Source organism: Schistosoma mansoni, chromosome 3 (genome assembly GCF_000237925.1).
Source record: "Schistosoma mansoni strain Puerto Rico chromosome 3, complete genome".
Classification (NCBI taxonomy): domain Eukaryota; kingdom Metazoa; phylum Platyhelminthes; class Trematoda; order Strigeidida; family Schistosomatidae; genus Schistosoma; species Schistosoma mansoni.
In genome coordinates this window covers 22,520,663-22,540,249 of record NC_031497.1, presented here as the reverse complement: position 1 = coordinate 22,540,249, position 19,587 = coordinate 22,520,663, and the positions used below count along the sequence as shown (strand labels likewise).

Sequence of the window (19,587 nt, the reverse complement as noted above, 5' to 3'; positions counted from 1 at the left end):
TACCCAGACCGAAGCAGGTGGTTTTCTTAGAGGGCTATATCCGGAGCTTCTGACCTGAAGGTCTGACCCACAAGGCAGTGGAGCAACGTCAGAGAATGCAGTCCCATGGTAGTCGGTGACCGACGATTGGTTCATACGCCATTTGTTTCCTCAGGATACTGGAGCCTGTGTTCACCATTAGTTTGGAATCAGGGTTTTCCAACTCCCCTAGGTGGATCCTCCATATCCACTAACCCAGTTAAAGCGCTGGACATGCGCTTTTCTTCCTCTCAATTTCGTCAACACCCCCGCTGTGAGTAGGATTTCCCTGGCAGTGTCTGTACATGCGTGGCCATGTGAAAGTATCTCGAGAGGGATAGCTTACTCTTCCCACTCTCGGCCGTACGAGGGCATTTGGGGGCTACAGCAAGGTTGAGTAACAGTTGTTTTTTTTTTTCGAAATTTTTTGTTTATGCCAACTTCCGATTTTTATCCTTATTTTTATTTTGCACTAACTTAGTGTTTTACTAGGCTATTCGCTACTCAATTTGTACTTCAGTAGATTATATTTTATCGAAATATTATAAACATGTATTAATACTTTAGGCAACGTTTATCAGACAACTCAAGAACTATAGATCACTGCAACGAAAATTGTAATCGTTTATTTTCATGAAAAATAGTTCCAGTAGCGACAGTAGATTACTCTTCGAAATTTCCTCTGATCCATATCTGTTCCAGGTCTAGAACTGTTAATTGTTTGCTTACCCTAGGTATTATATTCCTAAATACCACGTGAGAAATCTTCGATATTTTCTTTATAGATGTCGATAAAATCTCGATCTAAATTCTTCTTTTTAATTGTTTTAAATATCTTCTTAGGGTTGTCGTATTCCGGCCAAGTCATGCAAACTAACTCCTGTGGATCGGATATTTTCACGCCTTGGTGCTAGTGACAGAATGCTTTCAGGTGAAAGTACGTTTTTGGTGGAGTTATCAGAGACGGCATCTATTTTGCATCATATCACTCCTCATAGTCTTGTTTTGATGGATGAATTAGGTCGTGGAACTTCCACTCACGACGGATCAGCCCTAGCAGGTGCAGTTGTGTCTTACTTAGCTAAACCAAATGGAAGGTTTTTCAATGGCTCTGGCCCTAGAACTTTGTTTTCAACGCACTATCACAGCTTGGTAGATCAAGTTGCTAACAAAGACCGATCTACTTCCGATGAAGATATAAATCACTTATGTATTGGCCTGGGTCACATGGTAAGCATTTTATTGTGGTTGATTACAAATATTCATATATGTACGTAACATCTTTTTATGCTCAATTATTATTTATTGACCTATCACACTATAAGTGTATAAGTTTGGTTTATTGTAGCAATATTCCAGTTGTTTCCACGCACTGTGAGTTATCCTTGAACTTCAAAAATATATAGTTCCTATTTAGTCATCGAGGTATTTTACTGATGTCAATACCGACCATTTATGACATGCATTACTTTGCTTAAGAATGAGTTTAAAATTACTGCAAGGTGTCCGGGAAGAATTAAGGCGTCAGTTCACAAAGCCACTGACTATTTACCTGAACTGCGTGAGGTGGTAGTGTGGAGTATTAGTGAGGTTCTCGTGTGTCCCGAAATCTATTACATAGCGAGAGATAAATCTATTCGCTACCATTCTCTAGATCTGAAACACCTCATACTTTTAATTCGTTTTTATGTCCTATGGCACTCTCGTTTCCCAAGGTCCCACTTTGTATACTGTTTCACAGTTTGATAAGTCGAACCAGTGCAATTTTGTTCATTATATTCTATCGTTCGATAGATCATACTGGAATAATCGAATCCATTCAGATGTATTCTCCTAACATTTTTGCTGCCTTTTAATTCGCTAGGCAGGAAATTTTTTAGTTGTTCAGATTACATTTCTAAGTTATAATTTTTTTCAAGAAATTTTCTATCTGTATTGTAAACGTTTAAGATTGAAAAAGTCTTGGGAGTGAGTATATTTTTCCGAGCATTATGCACTTAAAATGTTTCTTATTAAATCATTATCATAAGAATTGCCTATATCTAATAATTTTTTATTTTCTTCTTGTATACGTAAATAAAAAGGCTTGTATGGTTGAAGCAGAATCAGAGTCAACAAATGGTTTAGAAAATATCACATTTTTGTATAAATTTATTCCTGGTGCATGTCCGAAAAGCTATGGTTTCAATGCAGCTCGTTTAGCTATGCTACCTGATAAGGTTAGAGTTTCATGAGTAAACTATGTACTGTTTTGACAATGATTTATCTGTGTGCATCTTTTTTGTCTTTTTCTCTATTATCAATATCTTATTACGTTAATAGTGAATTTGAGTAGCCAATTTGATTACCGATATCACTATCCATAAACTGTTTGTTTATTTGAGACCAGACATTTTTTCATGGATTTCCACATAGTTTTTCTTCATAGTAATCTTAATCCATGTACCATTATGTGTAACTGATAAAATCTTTAGTATAGTATATCCTTCAATTAAAGCCGTATTATCCAAAGACTACATTCCAACCTAATAGAAGATATGACATCTAAATAACCATGTATTGAAACACTACGTTTCGTGAAAAATATTAGTGATATTTGTAGTTCACCTCAAAAGTTCACTGTGTTCATATCTGTACCACTTGAATGGTGACTGAATTATCTTAAATAGTTCTACTTTTTAAATCCCTTACCGAATAATTCACCTTACATCATTTTTAAGATGATGCAGTCAGTCTCGATATACATTAGAACGTCCCAAACATCTGTGAATATTCTTACTTCAGTCGAGGTACATATACACGTGAAGTGACTTATTTAATGAAAAAAAAGTTAGGTAATTAATGCAGAGCATAATTTTTACGTCGATTTTTTAAAGCTATTCATACTGCTGATCTCTCTGGATTCTTTTTACCTGTTATTCCAATCCCAAATTTAGTTCTGAAATTGGTTACTCTTCACAATAATTTATGCATCCAGTGCAACCAAATGTTTAGGTCGTAAAATTACAGAAATGGTATGAAGACATCATAAGATGAATCACACAAGTTTCCTCTGTAAAACCACATGCTCGCCAACAAATTTTCTAACCTCATATTATTAAACTATTTAGTGTTTGTTACATCAACCTCATGTTTCCACTTCAGGTTATCCGACTTGGTTTAGCTAAAGCAAAGGAGTTCGAAAAAACCACTGCAACGTTTGCATGTGTGAGGTAAGAATTGTATGTTCGCTTCTTATTCATCAAAAGAAAAACTTTCTCAAACCATGAAACTATAAGTCTTTCTAAATTCTTATCAGAAAATTATCAGTTCTTCCCTCTATTAGTCTGATACCACAGATGAAATTTGTTATTAAACATAGGTATACGAGAATAGATTTATGGTGAAATGTAACAGAATACTCAACCAATCAATTTTTCGTAACAAGGAGACCTTAATAATGTTAGATTTCATTGGTTACGGTTGCCTTCTCAGCATTGAAAACAATCATCCTGTGTTATTAGCATAGAAAAAAACTAAACGCGAAATAATCAATCATTTATATAAAATAGCTAAATTTCAATCAAAATAAAGGTTCAATACATCTGCGGTATAATGAATTAACGCATTTTGTTCATTCTCTGGTTACTGGCATCCTGCAACATTCAGTCATTTGCTTCATACTTTCGCGCTCATCTTAAGTGTTGAAGTAATTGTGATGTAAGCAAATAAAGCAAGTGTGTAACATATTATTCTCATCACTATGAATATCGTTTACTCACTGATTCGCACCCAAATAATTATAAGTTAATAGCATTGACAGCCCCGGGATATAATTGACTGTCTGATAGCAGTCATTAAAATAAAACTCACTGGTCTGTCCAGATGATGATATGGTTTGACATTTAGAAAATGGGGATAATTTGACACATTGTTGGTCACCAATTCGCAAGCAATCATTGGACAATTATCACAGGAGACTTATGGTTTTTATAATGTTACTATACTAACGGGTGGATATCTTGATAATTTCCACTAACTGCAGTTACTTCCTGCAACATGCGCGTATCATCGTACAATCTGTCACTCTTCACATTAACACTGAGGTTGAGATGACCTATTTGTGTCCATCGTTAGGTTTACGTAAGTGATCCTTAAACCGCACAGTCTTTTTACGCTTTATAGAGAATTCTTTTGTCAGGTATAAATGAACCACATTTTGCGAACAATTTTCAGTAAACTTCTTATTACAGCAGTCAATAGTATCTGGATACTGAAATGCTTTCAGATAAGAAGTATAGCCGACCGACTGGCTTTGTTGTTACTGTTCGATATAACCTGTTGATTTGTGTACCTACTGAATTTAGTTAGTTTCAATCACAAAATGGTTGTCTTTCACTCGCTACAAATATCTTGGTTGTCAAACTTATTTACCCGTAAACAATCGTTAAGCCTTTGGGAATTTGTAATGTAATAATTTTTCAACCCGTATACATATTTCAATTGATTAGTTTTGAAACATTTCCTTTTTTTATTTCAGGAGATTATTGCAAGGGCCGGTTACAGTGGAGGATCTACGACAATGGAATTCTAAATTAAAAGCATTTTTATAACATAAAAAACAATACCTTAAAAATCATATTCATCCAGCTTTTAAACTACACATCCTAGATTTCATTATCAATATATATCTACTTACTTCTTTCTTTCCCTCATTAAATAGTTCATGTTTTTTTTAATTAAGGAAACTGAATTACTTACACACCTAGTGGTTCGAATACAATTATAGTAGGAGGAAAAATGATCTGTGCAGATATTTTAATGGATTATGAATCTTAAGTTGTAATTCAGCGGAAATTTGTACTTGTGATTAGTTTATTTTTAAAAAACCGTAAACAAAACTTTTGGCTATTGTAAATTATTACGAGACCATCTCAGCATACCTCTACGTGCTCTGAATTTGAAGAATTGATTTCTGTACACACTGATAATGATTGTTGAACAATGCTATCATGCCAGTTGTATCACGTTGTTACATTTCAGACGACCTACAGTGTGATTCACCTATACTTAACCAACAGCAAAATAGAAGCTTGCAATCATCTTAAAGTCTAATGCATTTTGTACGCATATGAAAACCTGTCGCTTCATGATGCATATCAACTATTTGTGCCGCCAATTTAGGGTTCTCTCGAGTCTCTATTTTTTATTGTTGAGTTCAGTAACTCCACCGACGTGATATGAAGCAGGCCACATTGTTCTATTCAATAAAAACTAGGAAGAAAACTTTTAAGCACCTCGAGAAAAAAACTCCGTTTTGTCAAATCTGATGTTACGTTTCATAACTAATTTACCCCTGCATCCAGTTTGAAAGTGAAATGAGTATCCACCACAGATCAGTATCTAGTAGAACCTTTGGACAGATCATTCACTAAATTACTTTTCTTTCTTCATGTATGCTGTTACAAAATATAGCAACCAAGGGACAATTTTTCTTTGTATCTGATACTTTTCAATTAGTGTGAACGTTAGACTGTTTTAGTGAGTATACTTCGAATGGAAAATTTCTTATAAGTCTTTTGATGATACTATTATTAATTGCTTACCCAGATAAAAACATTACTATAATGATCCTCAAGTAAACCCGCACACTTCTCCTTGGAGCGAGGATTTACTTTTATTTCAGAGAACACGCTTAAAGATTTCTGAGTACTGTTCGATGATATCTATGAGGAATGTTGTGGAATATAAAGTATAACGTCGGTCAGATGTACAGGTCCCTCAATACCAATTAGGTTGACGTCATGACAGATAACACCGACTTTGATAACTCGATATGATGAGTTGCAATTGGCCAGAAGGCTGAATATTTCAAATACCTTTGAAACTAATAACCACCGTGGGGTGTTAGAAACTACGATGTTCATTCACAGAAACTTACAGTTGTAAAAAAAACTTATTTTGCATGAAATGAGTATATTCAATTTCGTACCAGGTGCAGTTCATGGAACGAAACAAGGATCCAGTGACCTTAGCTCCCCTGACAACTTCAGAATATGGAATCCCTACCTCGAGAGTTATATTTGCTTCACTGTAATACTCAACAAGGAAACTCCAATTATTTTTACCTCACACATTGATACTTGAATCTACTGGAGTAACCAGTATCTTTCTAATAACAACACTTGTGGTCACTATTCTCTATTGTTCTGTCAAACATCTCGATTTCCAGCATAACTGAACTTGGAAATAAATATAAATTTTTTTTCATTATTGCGTAGCGTTTTCACTTTACTTTGCAGACATTTGCTCCCATCTACATTAATACGCTTTGTTTTCCTAACAAATCTAAATAATCTGATCTCCCTTGCGCGATCTTTACGATGCAAATATTAGCTATAATCTAGGATGCGAGGTTTTCTCATATTTGAAATCTACATGTTAGTTCTGTCTTCAGTTCTTTATCGAAACTAACTGTACATGTATGTGTATTAACACTAACATTGTATGAAAGATTCAGGTGAACACAAATGAATTTTACAACAATACGCAATACTTTATGAGAACAATTCTTCACTGTTGCTGAAACAGATTTTATTAGTCATGCGAATTTCATTGTGTTTACAGCTTATATGATTGCTCAATTGCAACAGGCGATGAAAACTATTTATATTAATCCGAATTACTGTTATGCATAACTCTACCTTTATGTAAGTCAACATTGAATCTGTGGGCGAAAATCCGATTAGCTGACTATCCACGTACAGATCCATGTGCTTGGCTTTATTTCAAAGTGTGAGGGGTAGGAATACTGCCCAATTAACCGGACCAAAGTGGAGCTAGATTCGAGTCTGTGATTTAGAAGTTGAAATTCAAACATCTTAACCACTGAAATACTGCTCCACCTCTACAATACTCAACCTGTGATGGGTCACAAGGAAGACAATATATGTCCAGTGAAACAAAATTAGTATTCAATTTTATTTAAGAAATAGCATGTTATATTCAGAAAAATAAAACTCATTAACGTGGACACATGATAGATCGACCACCGTCAACCATTAGCAAATTACCAGTAGTGAAGGAAGAAGCAGAACTCGAGAGAAAAGCTATTGCTTGAGCCACTTCTTCCACAGTTCCAGTTCGTCCGAGAGCATGTGTTTCGTTGGCTCTTGAAAGAAACTTCTCATAGTCGTTTTCAGACATTCCAGATCGACGATGCAGTTCAGTGACAATAACTGCTGGGCTGTAGAGTTTAAGAGGACCAATGAACAGTTACTGAACTTTAATATACAAACGGTTATTGAGGAGAAAAAATAATGAGTATTCACAAACACCAATTACATGTAACAATTGAACCATGGTGAGTAAAAGAGTGTAATTGATGATTTCAGGCCAACATAGTTTCGTAATGAATATCAGTAATTGCATGTTTTAGTTAATCATTTACGGGAATTAGATGTATCGTTTATTAATACTGAAGGTGAAATAAAGGTTGACGGACTTCAATAAACTTCCAATCAGCCAAACCGTACATCAGGAAATTTTGACGGTTTTTCCGACTGATAAAAGCTTTTCCCAGTGAAATGTCATACGTAATCTTTCTAAGAACAAGGTCACTGATATTACTATTAATTATTCATCATAACAATTACATATAACTGTTTGCAGTATAAGAAAACAAACTAAAATAATTGATTGTAGCAAACTGTAATTTACTTGGTCGTTTATAAGACTACTACTTATCAGTAAACTAACATTTACTTTACATCCATCAACTGACACATGTAGCTTATACAAAATAAACAGTGTTTCTCAACATAAAATGTGAACCATTCATAACGCCTACACTAAGATTTGTTCAGTGTCGGAATAACAGCAAAAAACTTGGACCCGGCTGGATCGAACCATATAACTATTTGGATGAAAAAGGTGTCTACAACAACGCGTTGATTCATAAAAACTACATATAGGGCAGAGATGATCCTGTCATTCATGATAAAACAAACAGCAAAACGAAAAACGTCATGATTTAATATAGTTAATCTTTTTCATGAACAAAAATAAAAGTCTCTTGAAGCATTTCAATCATAATATAAGTGTTGTAGATGGTCAAACATGTTTATTTGCTTGCGTGAAGTTAATCTAACTGAACAATCTTCAATCAATGTGATGACAGTCCATCATTTTATTGCTCAGAACAGGCCACTCTTAGTTTAAGTTAGAAATGGGTCAGTTAGGCTTCTTCCTTTCGTTAAACGCTTTTCACATCTATTACGGCCCAAAACGTTTATCTTGGTTCCCGAATTCTGAAGGCCGTGTTTTGGAACCGCTTGTGAGAGAATATCCCCCGCCTATTTATTTCGTAATGTCAGTGACTGCAAGGTATTGGAAGTGGATGGAAGAAACAAACCACGTGAGATCTTTATAACCACACTGCGATAATGAGAATGTTTTTATATACAGATCCTACAAGCAATAACAGTTCCTAAGGTGCTTTAATAGGAAGATTCTTAGAATAGGTAACCTTCACCAGGTTACATTTAGTACAGCCGAAACATAAGTCATGACTTTTAGAAGTTTAATCTTTTTTCATTTTGTTTCATTTGTCACTTCTATCAATTTCCAAAACTGAGAAAAACTTAATCACATAATAGCAAGAATGACACTACTTACTTGACACTATTTACTCGGATTCCTTTTGGAGCTAAATCTAAAAAAGCAAAGAAAATAATATATAGTAGCTAGGTGAAATACTACGTTTGTTAAGACAAAAATGATGGGCTTCAAATTCTCCATTCTTTATATAAAATGGAGAGAAACTAAAATGTTTAAGTACACAATGTATGATTAATATGATACTCATAAGTATTCGAATAGCAGTATCTGGATTTAAGTTCAAACTAATTCTATTGCATTTCAGTAACTTAGCAATAAATCAGATACCTAATTCAGTAGTTTTACAGTTTACATTAACGTCAGTGCAACCACTGACAATTCAGGTACCAAACTAGATGAATTAAAACATTGAGAAAGCGAAAAAAACTAATAATGATCATACACGAAACTGTGAGTGCAATTTATAAATGCAATGTAAAACCAAAAATGCTCAGTTGAAAGTACTACGCAAACTGTAAATATATGTATTTTAAGAATCTCAGCTTGACGTATTGTATTGTTAGAAAATAACTAGAATTAAAACAATCGATGAATAACACACCATGTAATATTTGTCACTTACACGAGTTAATAAAAAGTGCCTAGTATTTAAATATTGAAATGTGCATTTTATACAGCAATCAATCAATGTTACATTCATAGTGTGGTGTGGTCTACTTATATCCGCATAATAATATATGGTGATGGTCAGACATAGAATGTATTTTGGCAGAAGATCGATAAGGAAAGAACAGGAATGAAGCGCAATCGGTATGGAAATGCATGAACAATGAAATCAGAGGAGATGGACTGATATTTGCGGAAGGAACAGTTAAGATTGAGACAACTGATTGTTATTTTTCAAATTAACTGTTTACTGTATGGTTATCAGAATTTAACGAGATAGTTTGTAATTTGTGCTTAAATACATTCAATTGTCCCCACTCGTATTCTTGTTCACTACAATAGTAAAGCAGACAGTTTTCACTATTCAATGCTATTTGTATCTGCTTTCTTTTATCGGGAATTTTGCATAAAAGTAAACTTTACTTACCTAATGCAGTACATTTAGTGAATTGATCCAATGCTGCTTTGCTAATGCAATAAGACATTACTCCAGGGAACTGGAAGCAAAAGAAACATATTTTTTTTAAGAAATACAAATTTTATTTAAAATATTGTCATAAAACAAAATTTAATATCCTTAAACCACACTTCAATAAAATCTCTATGTAGCTTTTGAACATTAGAAAAAAGTCATAACGATAACAATTACCTTGTGGAGTACATTACTTGATGGCAATCAATTAATTTTTAATAATTATGGGTAATTTTATTTGAATTAAACTGTAACTCACTGACTAATAAAAAGTGGTTTTTTAAGTAATCGGTAATAACACTTAAATATTAAACTAAAGTAGTAGGTGTCAATTTGAATACACCTCAAAATTCAATGTTTGAGAAATAAGAAAGAAAAAGTATAAAACTTAGTTAGTCGCTTTTCACTATATGAGTCTATCTATTTTTAAGAAGTATTGATTTAATTTTGTGGGATTATCACACATTTCTAATTGTAAACTCACTCTTGATTCATTAGTTATCGTTATGGCTTTAATCATTCAAATTAAGTCATTTAATAGTAATAATAATACTATGGTTTAGTTTTGTATCAAAGGTATCATTGTTTAATGCTTACTGAACTCCACAAAGTGACTTACCGTAGTTTTCCGTTTCACTTGTACATGTTGTGGGTCAAAAATATAAAAAAATTCGTAACTACAATCGTCTTCTAGTATTTCGATTGGTAATAAAGGAATTTACGTGGCGTGTTGATCATATAAAAATAAAATACAGGTGGAAGATTTATCTAATAGGACTGATGGGACGTAAGTTACGTACCCTCAACCACTACCTACTTGAATATGCAATTTTAGCTATAGTAGGAATGGGTTGGATAAAAACTAGAGGTGGTCAAACCCACACAAGTCATCAATCTATCTAATTGGAATATGACGCGTTGTTAAGTGAAGGGTACCTAATAGGGATTCACGAGATAACCTGGATCAGTGGTCAGAGACGTTAGATAACATAGGTCAGAATCGATCACACTGTTTATATCATCTCACTGTGTTGACTGATCCATATTTGTGCGAGGTTTCATGTTGATTACCTGTGATTGACTGTTACAGTGATGAAATAAATAGATTATTACGTGCAATAACGAACAAAAGATTATAAACTGGACAACATCAAAGCAACTATTTTGAACTCACTGAACGTTTTCCACAGACACTAGATACATTGACAATGGAACCTTTGGAAGCAGCAAGATCTGGGATAGCCAAATTAGTTAAGGTAATTGCAGCAGTTACATTCACTTTCATCAAATGTTCATATTCAGCAACATTAAAGCTTTCAGCAGTATCTCTTATCATACATCCTGCGTTATTTACCTGAAATATTTTAAAAAATGTTATCTTGTAACAGAATCACCAACAGATAAAGGTCACTAGAAATTAACCAACTCCCCAACAAGAGTTGGTTTAACTTGTGTCTCAGTTGATACACTGTAGAAACTGATCATACTAAAGAATGAACGTTAAGTGCCAAGATTTTATGTTACGGGCATTTGTCTATTTGTGTTGATATCATGAGAATCGACACCAGGACATTAATTCCGTTTTTATTTCCTGTTTCTAATTACTTTCGTGTCGTGTTTCAAGTTCAAGATGCGTTAGAACGCTGGTAATAAGTCTTGCAGTGTCAAGGACGCATCCAGTTCCACAGGTGATAGAATACGAATAGAGACTTCAGAACCATGTGACTGAAGCCTACAAGCAGGATGTTAGCTCTCCCATCAAAATTGATATCTCTAGACATTTTCAGCAAAATAAGATCTACGTCTACTTTACCCTAACTCACCAGCAGCGCGAGCTCTTGTACTGCTGTTTAGGTCAGACGATTTCATTTTGAATAAAGCTTCATATCTGCTATACCAAGCTTTAAACGTAATTCCAATACCAGGGACCAAAAATAAAATAATCTGGGTTAAGCATTACATCAAATTAGTTTAAATAACCACCCATTGATGACTGCGAACATTTGGTGCTTGACGGTTCATTCAGCTTGAACCGCGTCTTGTTCCTATTGTTGTGTGACAGCAATAATACGACTTCGTCAAAAACTATCTGAATATGCTAGTTTTTATTTTCACTAATTGAATTGACTGATGGTTGATACCACTTGGTCAATTTAATGTATGAACACCATTTGTAAATGGAAATTAAATTTCTATAACCAACAAATGTAATTAATTTACTGATTCATATAATTAATCCTTTCTAACAAAGTGGTCCAATATGTGATTCATTGGTGCTTAAAGTACTCCAATTCCAGCTATCTGTCTAATATTTTGAATTCAGCTTGAACTAATAAGGTTTCGAGTAACTTAAGAAGTATTACTGGCAATCTGATAAAATCAGTAACTTAATGCACAGTGGATAAACCCGTTACTGATTACTGAACAACATTGTAATTATGGATTTTATTTGTATCAATAAGTTATAACACATGTTATATTAACAGTACCAATACGTTCGTAAACGTTAGAGTTACAGCTAATGATGCTCCAAGTTGTCTTACATTTGAAGGTTTTGTGAGTATATTCAAGTAAATCGTAAAATCACTTCCCACTTACATACGATAGCACAGTTTCGAAGGCAAAATCATAAAATCCGGAACTTAAAAAGGACATAAACTACATTGTGAAAACGACCTGGAGAGTTCGGTTTAAAGGGCATCTAATGAAGTGAACTCCATATAACCCATATAATCTTTTGCTAATATGTCTTCAGAAAAGTTAAGATTTCTGACCGACTCAATGTGTAATTACCAATGCATTTTCTTTTACGTAGTCAGATATGTAAACCGTTAGCCAAGATTACTTTTCGGATTCGAAGATAATTTTTACGACGGCTGATGAAAAATCATAACCTGGAGTTGCAATGTGAGGATGATTTAAAAGTATTATTCAGTCGGTGTCTAAAGAATGGAAATTGTTGAAATAACCGAATTTGTAACAATTTTTTTTTTGATTATCCTATTCTTCGGATTCTATCTAATTTATATATCACTCATTATTATTGTAAAAGTATTTACTTACGTTGTAGTGTTGGTTTCCTGATGTCGGTACAAGTCGTTGAATGATTATGACTTCTATATTACTACGTTATGAGGATAGTATAAAGCGAGATGGAACTTTCACCCAGTAAACTTTGTTTATATGTATCAGCTTAAACGGTCATTTGCCAAAATGCGCTGATCTATGTATGGTATACAAAATTCAACATTTAATCTTATTTGATTTAGTGGTTAACCGGCTTGGATTTTACCAGTGTGGATTCCAAGTTCCAACTCCGCTCCTACTATTTCGGTTTGGACAACTGAGTAATATAACTACTGCCCAGTAGATGAACAATATCACATGTTAAAGAAAACTGCAAGTGACTAATCACTGAAGACCAACGATCTAACGTCTTTTTAAGTCGTTGAAAAATCCCCATTATATTAGGACACAATTATATGAACGAAGAATATTCTTTTCAATAATTTCTCATCAGGTTCTACAATTATATATCCAAATTATGAATCCATAAAATTGAGTACATCATTTAAAATCGTAACACATGAATCAAGGATTGTTTGTCATGTAAAATCAAATCGTTAATGTTGGGGTGATTAATATGAAGTGTAAACTTGAATCAGTTTATAAGTGGAATTAAATTGTGAGATAAATGATCAGAATAAATATGGTCAACATGTGGTGAGAGAGAGAATTAGTAGACAGAGGTGGATGCTCTTGTCTAATTCATAATATTCTACATATTACGTAAATTCTGATTCCTTATCACATAACTTTTTTTTCATTACAGTAAAGTGAGAAACCATTAACACTGAGTGGTTGCTGCTAAAATGAAGTTATACTGCTGCTGTATTAAAAACGATTAGACTTATTCCGACAAAACCCCTGAAGTAACGTATGTACTTATAAGAAATATGGTAAATCAGTCCTGGGACTGAAATATACTTCCGACAAATGTAATTCATATTATACATATGGTAGTTTGGGAAGTTCAAATGAATTAGCTTTATTTCATCTTCATTACCCAAATCACTCATGAAATCACTTATTTTTTATTATAACACTACGATTGACTTACAGGCTTCGCTTTACCCAGTGAGAGTTAAAGAAATGAGAAGATAATGTGATGTAATAGTTGACTAATAATGTAACAGACTGACATCCGATGTTTTATTGACACTTAACTATTGTAATTCTTAGAATTGTTTATTCTAACCTACGATGGAGTGTGATTTGGCAAAAACTGGTGGTTAGTGAACATCCCGTTGGAACTTGTTATTTACCAACTCAAAGTGTGGTAGTAAGAAGTGATTTTGTTTTGTTTGAGGTAGATATCATTTTAGTAACTATATTTTCCATTGAGGTAGCTTATTCGTTTTAAGTAAATAATTAGATAATGATAAAATTATGGAAGGTGAGAACCAGGAGATTACGATCATCTTATATACATTTCTAAAGACTGATTTCCGGCTATAGTCAGTCAGTCAGCTACAACGTAGGACCAGGCACACATATGCATCGGTCCAAGTTACCATACCTCGTTAGCACAACAAGATCAACACCGGATTCATAGAAGTAATTAATTTAGTGGTGGTAGTATATAAAGAAAGGTTGTATTTAAGGATATAGTATAGGAAGGAAAAAAGTTATGAAGCAATTTTAATCTTGAGGTTTAAGGGAAGATAAAGAGTGTATACATCTACGCCATTGTGATCGATTCTGAGCCATGTCACCCAGAGTCTCCAACCATTGGTTACGATAGTCATGCGGACCCCAACCAAGTAGTCTGCATCTGCCAACATGGCTCAGACTAGAAGTTGGTGACTTCAAGCACTGATGCCATGTTTTGGTTTGGCCGCCCCTAACTCTCTTCCAACCATCCCCAATACTAGTCATCATAGAGCGTCGTGGTAATCGGTGTTCAGGCATACGTAACACGTGGCCCAACCATCTCAGTCGATGAGGATCCATGACCTCATCAACTGATTTACCATCATTCCCTAATACCCTGCGTCTAACCTCACCATTACTTACCCGGTTATCCCAGCAGATGCGAGCAATATTTCTAAGGCATCTGTGGTCAAATACTAGTAACTTACGAGTATCTTCTACTCTTAATGGCCATGTTTCGCTGCCGTAAAGTAGAACAGAACGAACTGCTGCGCAGTATACTCGTCCTTTAATTGATAGACGGATATCTCGTCTTCGCCATAGGTGACGTAAGTTGGCAAAAGCCAAACGAGCTTTTTGAATCCGTGCTGAGATTTCGTCAGACACCAACCCATTAGGGCTGATCAGACTTCCAAGATAAGCGAAGTTGTCCACGCGTTCGACTACTTCACTCCCTATCCTTAGTTCAGGTGTTGACGCAGGCCAGTCCTGGAGTAACAATTTACACTTGGATGGGGAGAAACGCATCCCAAACATCCTGGCATTATTACTTAGTTCTAACAGAAGACTCTGCATTTTGTCAGCGTCTTCACCAAACAGGACTATGTCATCTGCGTATTCTAAGTCGATAAGTGAACCTCCTGATAGAAGATCAATTCCTGAAAATTCAGTCGACGAGAGTGTTATTTCCAGCAACAGATCTATAATGAAGTCAGACAAAAATGGGGATAGTGGACAGCCTTGACGGATACCACTTGAGGTTGTAAAATCATATGACAGTTCGCCATAAGCTCTCACTCGACTGGTAGTGTTCGAGTAAAGAGCCTTCACAAGGTTTATGTACTTCTCAGGTACACCTTTCAATGACAGACACTGCCACAGAACTTCTCGGTCTACAGAGTCAAATGCTGCTTTCAAGTCAAGAAAAACTATCATTGTCGGACGCCGATAAACATGTCTGTGCTCTAAAACTTGACGAATGGCGAATATGTGGTCGATACAGCCACGACCAGGTCTGAAGCCAGCCTGATTTCCTCGTGTTTGCAGTTCACGAGTCTTAGTTAGGCGCCCGATAATTATTGAGACTAGTATTTTAGATGCTATGTTAGTCAGACTAATCCCTCTATGGTTATCACAGGATGATTTTGGCCCCTTCTTATAATATTGGGACAATCAGAGATTGTGACCAGTCAGATGGGATTACGTCCGTCTCCCAGATTTTAGCCAGAATATTAGTCAACCTAATCGCTAAAATTGGACCACCATATTTAAAGACCTCTGGAGCCAATCCATCTGGACCAGCTGCTCTTCCTCGTTTCAGATTACTTATAGCCTTTTGAACTTCAAGTAGGGTCGGGGGGCCTACTTCAATGTTCCACTCAGGTTTTCTGGGAATAGTGGGTAGTTGTGCAGTAGCTGAAGGCCAGCTAAACTGCTCCTTAAAGTGTTCCGCCCATCGTTCTAAACGTTTGGGTTGAGAGCAGATAAGGGTTCCGTCTTTTTCCGAGATTGTCTCACTTACACTTGACTTCTTAATTCCGGTTTCTTTTATTAGTCTGAATAGTTGCCTGGTGTTGCCTACACCCGCTGCCTTTTACATCTCTTTTGCTTTCGTTGCCCACCACTTCTCACGATCGTTCCTTAGACTTTTAGTTAACCTAGATCTAATTTGTTTACGCTCTTCATCGTGTTCAAAGCCTGATGGGATGAGTTTACGCGAATCCATCAGTGAAATAGACTTAGAAGAAATCCACTGGTTTTTTTGGAACCCTATGGATAAATAACACATACCATTGGCGGGTAATGAAGTATGTCAGAGCTTCTCCATTCTGCAGTGACAACCTACTAATTGTTTATCCGCATCTGATTATTCTTAGGGCTATATTTCACGAACGTTTAAGACAGAGTAAATAAATATGAATAAAACGACGTCCGTCAAGTCCGTAGTTAATGGGGAAAAAATGACTATTTACCGACGTAAATATGGACTGAGAAACCAGTGGCAGATTAAAGAGTTAAATTACCAATATGTCAAGTTGGTGAAAGTGATTTATCGCCAATCGATATGCTTTTTCAATTTCACATGTTTCAGCCAAATCAGCCTCAATGCACAAAAAAGGTTCTTTGTGTTTTTCATAAACGTCAGGGTGAGATATTTGGATGCACGCTTGTCGAGTTTCCTCCAGTCGTGATTTATCCCGAGCGATCAAAGCAACGCACGCTCCCAGTTTTGCGAACAAAATAGCTGTCGCTCTTCCGATTCCTGAACTTGCTCCTATGGGAAAGAAAATTAGACTAGGTTTAGTTCTCATGTATTTTCTGAACAGATCTGTATGGGTGATGGGTACAAACACATCTATGAATAATCGAAATTTCCTAAGTATTACGATGAAAACCCATCATTCATGTACTAAGAATAGCAGCGAGACTGGGTAGAGTTTAGGTTGGGTGTAGTATCTAACGTCATCAAGTCCGTATGTGATAACGCCAAACTGTATCAAACCCATTTACCATTTAGAAGCGGGAACCTAAAAATTTCCAAGTAACATGAGATAAATACTAACATTAATCTGAATAAAATATCATTCTAGGAATGCCTACCACCATATTTTACCGAAGACACTGACAGTCGTCCGGAGCTGTGCAGTAGTATGTTCACCTGACTTGAGCACTGTGCCGAGAATTCCCGTATTTTTACACTTACAGGATTGTTGAGATTGGCAAGGTCCTTAGTGAGTCCGAACAAAAGATGAGCATAGAGGTCAGTAGGTTTTTCGTTACTACAGATAATATGGTGCAACGTAGAAAGATGGGGGGATTCAACTGTAATGAACAAAAACTATTCAGATCTTATCGTAAAACAAAGCTTTCTAATACTATACCAAGTGTTTTAGCACATTGATTTTAAGGCAAGCATTTTACTAGCACTTGCAGCATTAAAATACCACAGTTACCTGTAATTATAGCCACTTTTCTTGACAGAGATATCATATCCACTTCTGCACAAAACATAATGAAGAGTATACACCAAAAAATTTAGTCTACTTTATTAGTTCGAAGTGCAATAAAAAGACAAAATTGGTTTTAGAAACGCGATGTATTTGCAAAGTACAATTCGAATAATCTGGTTACAAACTCAGTACAATTGTTAAAACTAGAAGTTAATCAAATAGATGGCTGACACAAATGAACAAATAAACTGGGAAGAATTTTGAAGACAACCATACTAAGAAAAACCTAAGTTTCTATACTATAAATGCGAGTCTCGCCACTAAAAGATAAATTTTTAAGGTAAACACAGTCAGGATTTTAAACTCAGATAAATGCATAGAAGTATGTAAACCCCAACCTTGTATATACATGCTGAACAAGGTCATGAGAGTTGTAATAAAGACAGGCTTGTAGACTCTGGAGTCAGCCACTTAACATCCTCCTTATGGAATAATAGTCGCTTGCATTCGCATAAATTCTGTCCCATTAAAAAGGTCTGGCGACAGCGATGTAGCCACACGAATTCAGTGGAATTGCGTGCAAGTACTTTGGTTGGGTAGTTGTTTATCCATTCACAGCTATTTGGGCCAAAACACAAAAGTCGTCTAAATTGTGATAGTATTAACTACCTTACTCACTTGCAAGAACATTCATCTTGGATATCTTTACACTTAGCTCGTAGTCTAGGTGAAAGACCCCTGGATGTTGCTTCAATTGTTTCCTCTTCAATTGGTATTGGGTTTGAGACAGTTTTTTCAACAGAATCTACATCTCTTTTACTATGCTTATGTTTAATTAGTTCCAGCGGGTCACGTTCATCCTTTTCCTCCTCATCGTACTCTTCGTCTAGACGTGACAGGGTTTTTCAATTATGAACCAATGTTAAACTTACATACTTTGATAACCCCTACTCCAAGTAATAACAATACAAGTAACCTATCCCTCATTTCCCAGGGCCATCATTGAAATCTAAATTCCCGCAGATGAAAGATGGCCTTGTGTAGTGGGGTAAAACAGCGTGTCGGTTTATTGAGGATATCAGTTTCAGTTTGAAAAGGACAGGAGGCTTGATGGCCTGTGTTAGTCCTGGCAATGATGGTCTCTTAGTTGATACAACGTTTATTTGAAAGAGCCGGGAATCAGCTTAGTCTCTGTTCTTTGAACCCTTTCCAAGAGCTCACTGTCTTTTTTAACATGGGCTAACCGGATGTGTGCAGCATTCAAGTTTAGAACGCACGAACGCTGTATTGATAGTAAAAACGTTTTAGCGTTGATATGACTAAAAGCCCTGCGTATTGATCATAAATTTCTAAAATCTTTAGCGGCTATTGCACGGCAGTGTGCAGTAGTCTTTAAGTCTTGGCTAACGACGACTCTTAAGTCAATGTGTGTCTCGACAATAGGTAGTTCAGTGTTATTCATCGTGTATGTATCCATACCTTGATGACCAATATGCATCACAATACACCTGGAAGTATTTATCGGCAACTGCCAGGTTTGGGACCATTCAGACAATCTCTCCAGGTCGTTTTGGAGTAATAAGCTATCACCCTTACTTTGTATCGCTCTCCATATCTTGACATCGTCAGTATATAGCAAGACTGATGACGATAGTAGACGAGGGAGGTCATTTACGTACAAGAGGAATAACACTGACCGCAAAACCGTACCCCGTGTGGAAGGCTCCACTAAGCACATTTTCTCAGCTAGATAATTTTGAGTTCACCCGTACTCTTTGTTGACGCTCAACTAGGAAGTCTTTTATCCACATCAATAGATTGCCTCCAATCCCGACATCCCTTAGCTTATATAAAAGCCGATTGTGCGGAACTTTGTCGAAAGCTTTCCTGAAATCGATGTAGGTTACGTCCATAGGTAACTTTTGGTCCTCAAGAGCGCAACAGCTTTCA

At 35.6% G+C, this 19,587-nt stretch overlaps 3 protein-coding genes across 4 annotated transcripts in view; 1 reads left to right on the top strand and 2 right to left on the bottom strand.

Moving 5' to 3' along the window:
• Smp_042670.1 (hypothetical protein) overlaps positions 1–4,815 on the top strand; it is a gene marked incomplete at its 5' end in the record, with an annotated part of 28,049 nt that extends 23,234 nt beyond the window's left edge. The window contains 4 exons of one of the 2 annotated variants that reach the window (XM_018799672.1): positions 862–1,248; positions 2,103–2,237; positions 3,163–3,230; positions 4,538–4,815. In XM_018799672.1, the coding sequence (XP_018651438.1) occupies positions 862–1,248; positions 2,103–2,237; positions 3,163–3,230; positions 4,538–4,610 (663 nt within the window). In that variant the 3' untranslated portion in view covers positions 4,611–4,815. Of the gene's footprint in view, positions 1–861; positions 1,249–2,102; positions 2,457–3,162; positions 3,231–4,537 lie in introns of those variants that run through there. The other variant, XM_018799673.1, reaches the window with a different exon arrangement.
• Positions 4,816–7,020: 2,205 nt separating this feature from the next.
• Smp_042680 (putative tropinone reductase) lies at positions 7,021–17,698 on the bottom strand (the record flags this gene model as incomplete). The annotated part of the gene is made up of 6 exons (XM_018799671.1): positions 7,021–7,243; positions 8,674–8,710; positions 9,710–9,779; positions 10,929–11,108; positions 16,711–16,961; positions 17,641–17,698. The coding sequence occupies 6 exons, from the start codon at positions 17,696–17,698 to the stop codon at positions 7,021–7,023; spliced, it is 819 nt and encodes a 272-aa protein (XP_018651437.1).
• A 361-nt stretch (positions 17,699–18,059) lies between these two features.
• On the bottom strand, positions 18,060–18,624 carry Smp_042690 (hypothetical protein; the record flags this gene model as incomplete). Its single annotated transcript, XM_018799670.1, has 3 exons — positions 18,060–18,282; positions 18,316–18,523; positions 18,570–18,624. The coding sequence occupies 3 exons, from the start codon at positions 18,622–18,624 to the stop codon at positions 18,060–18,062; spliced, it is 486 nt and encodes a 161-aa protein (XP_018651436.1).
• Between the last annotated feature and the right edge of the window lie 963 nt (positions 18,625–19,587).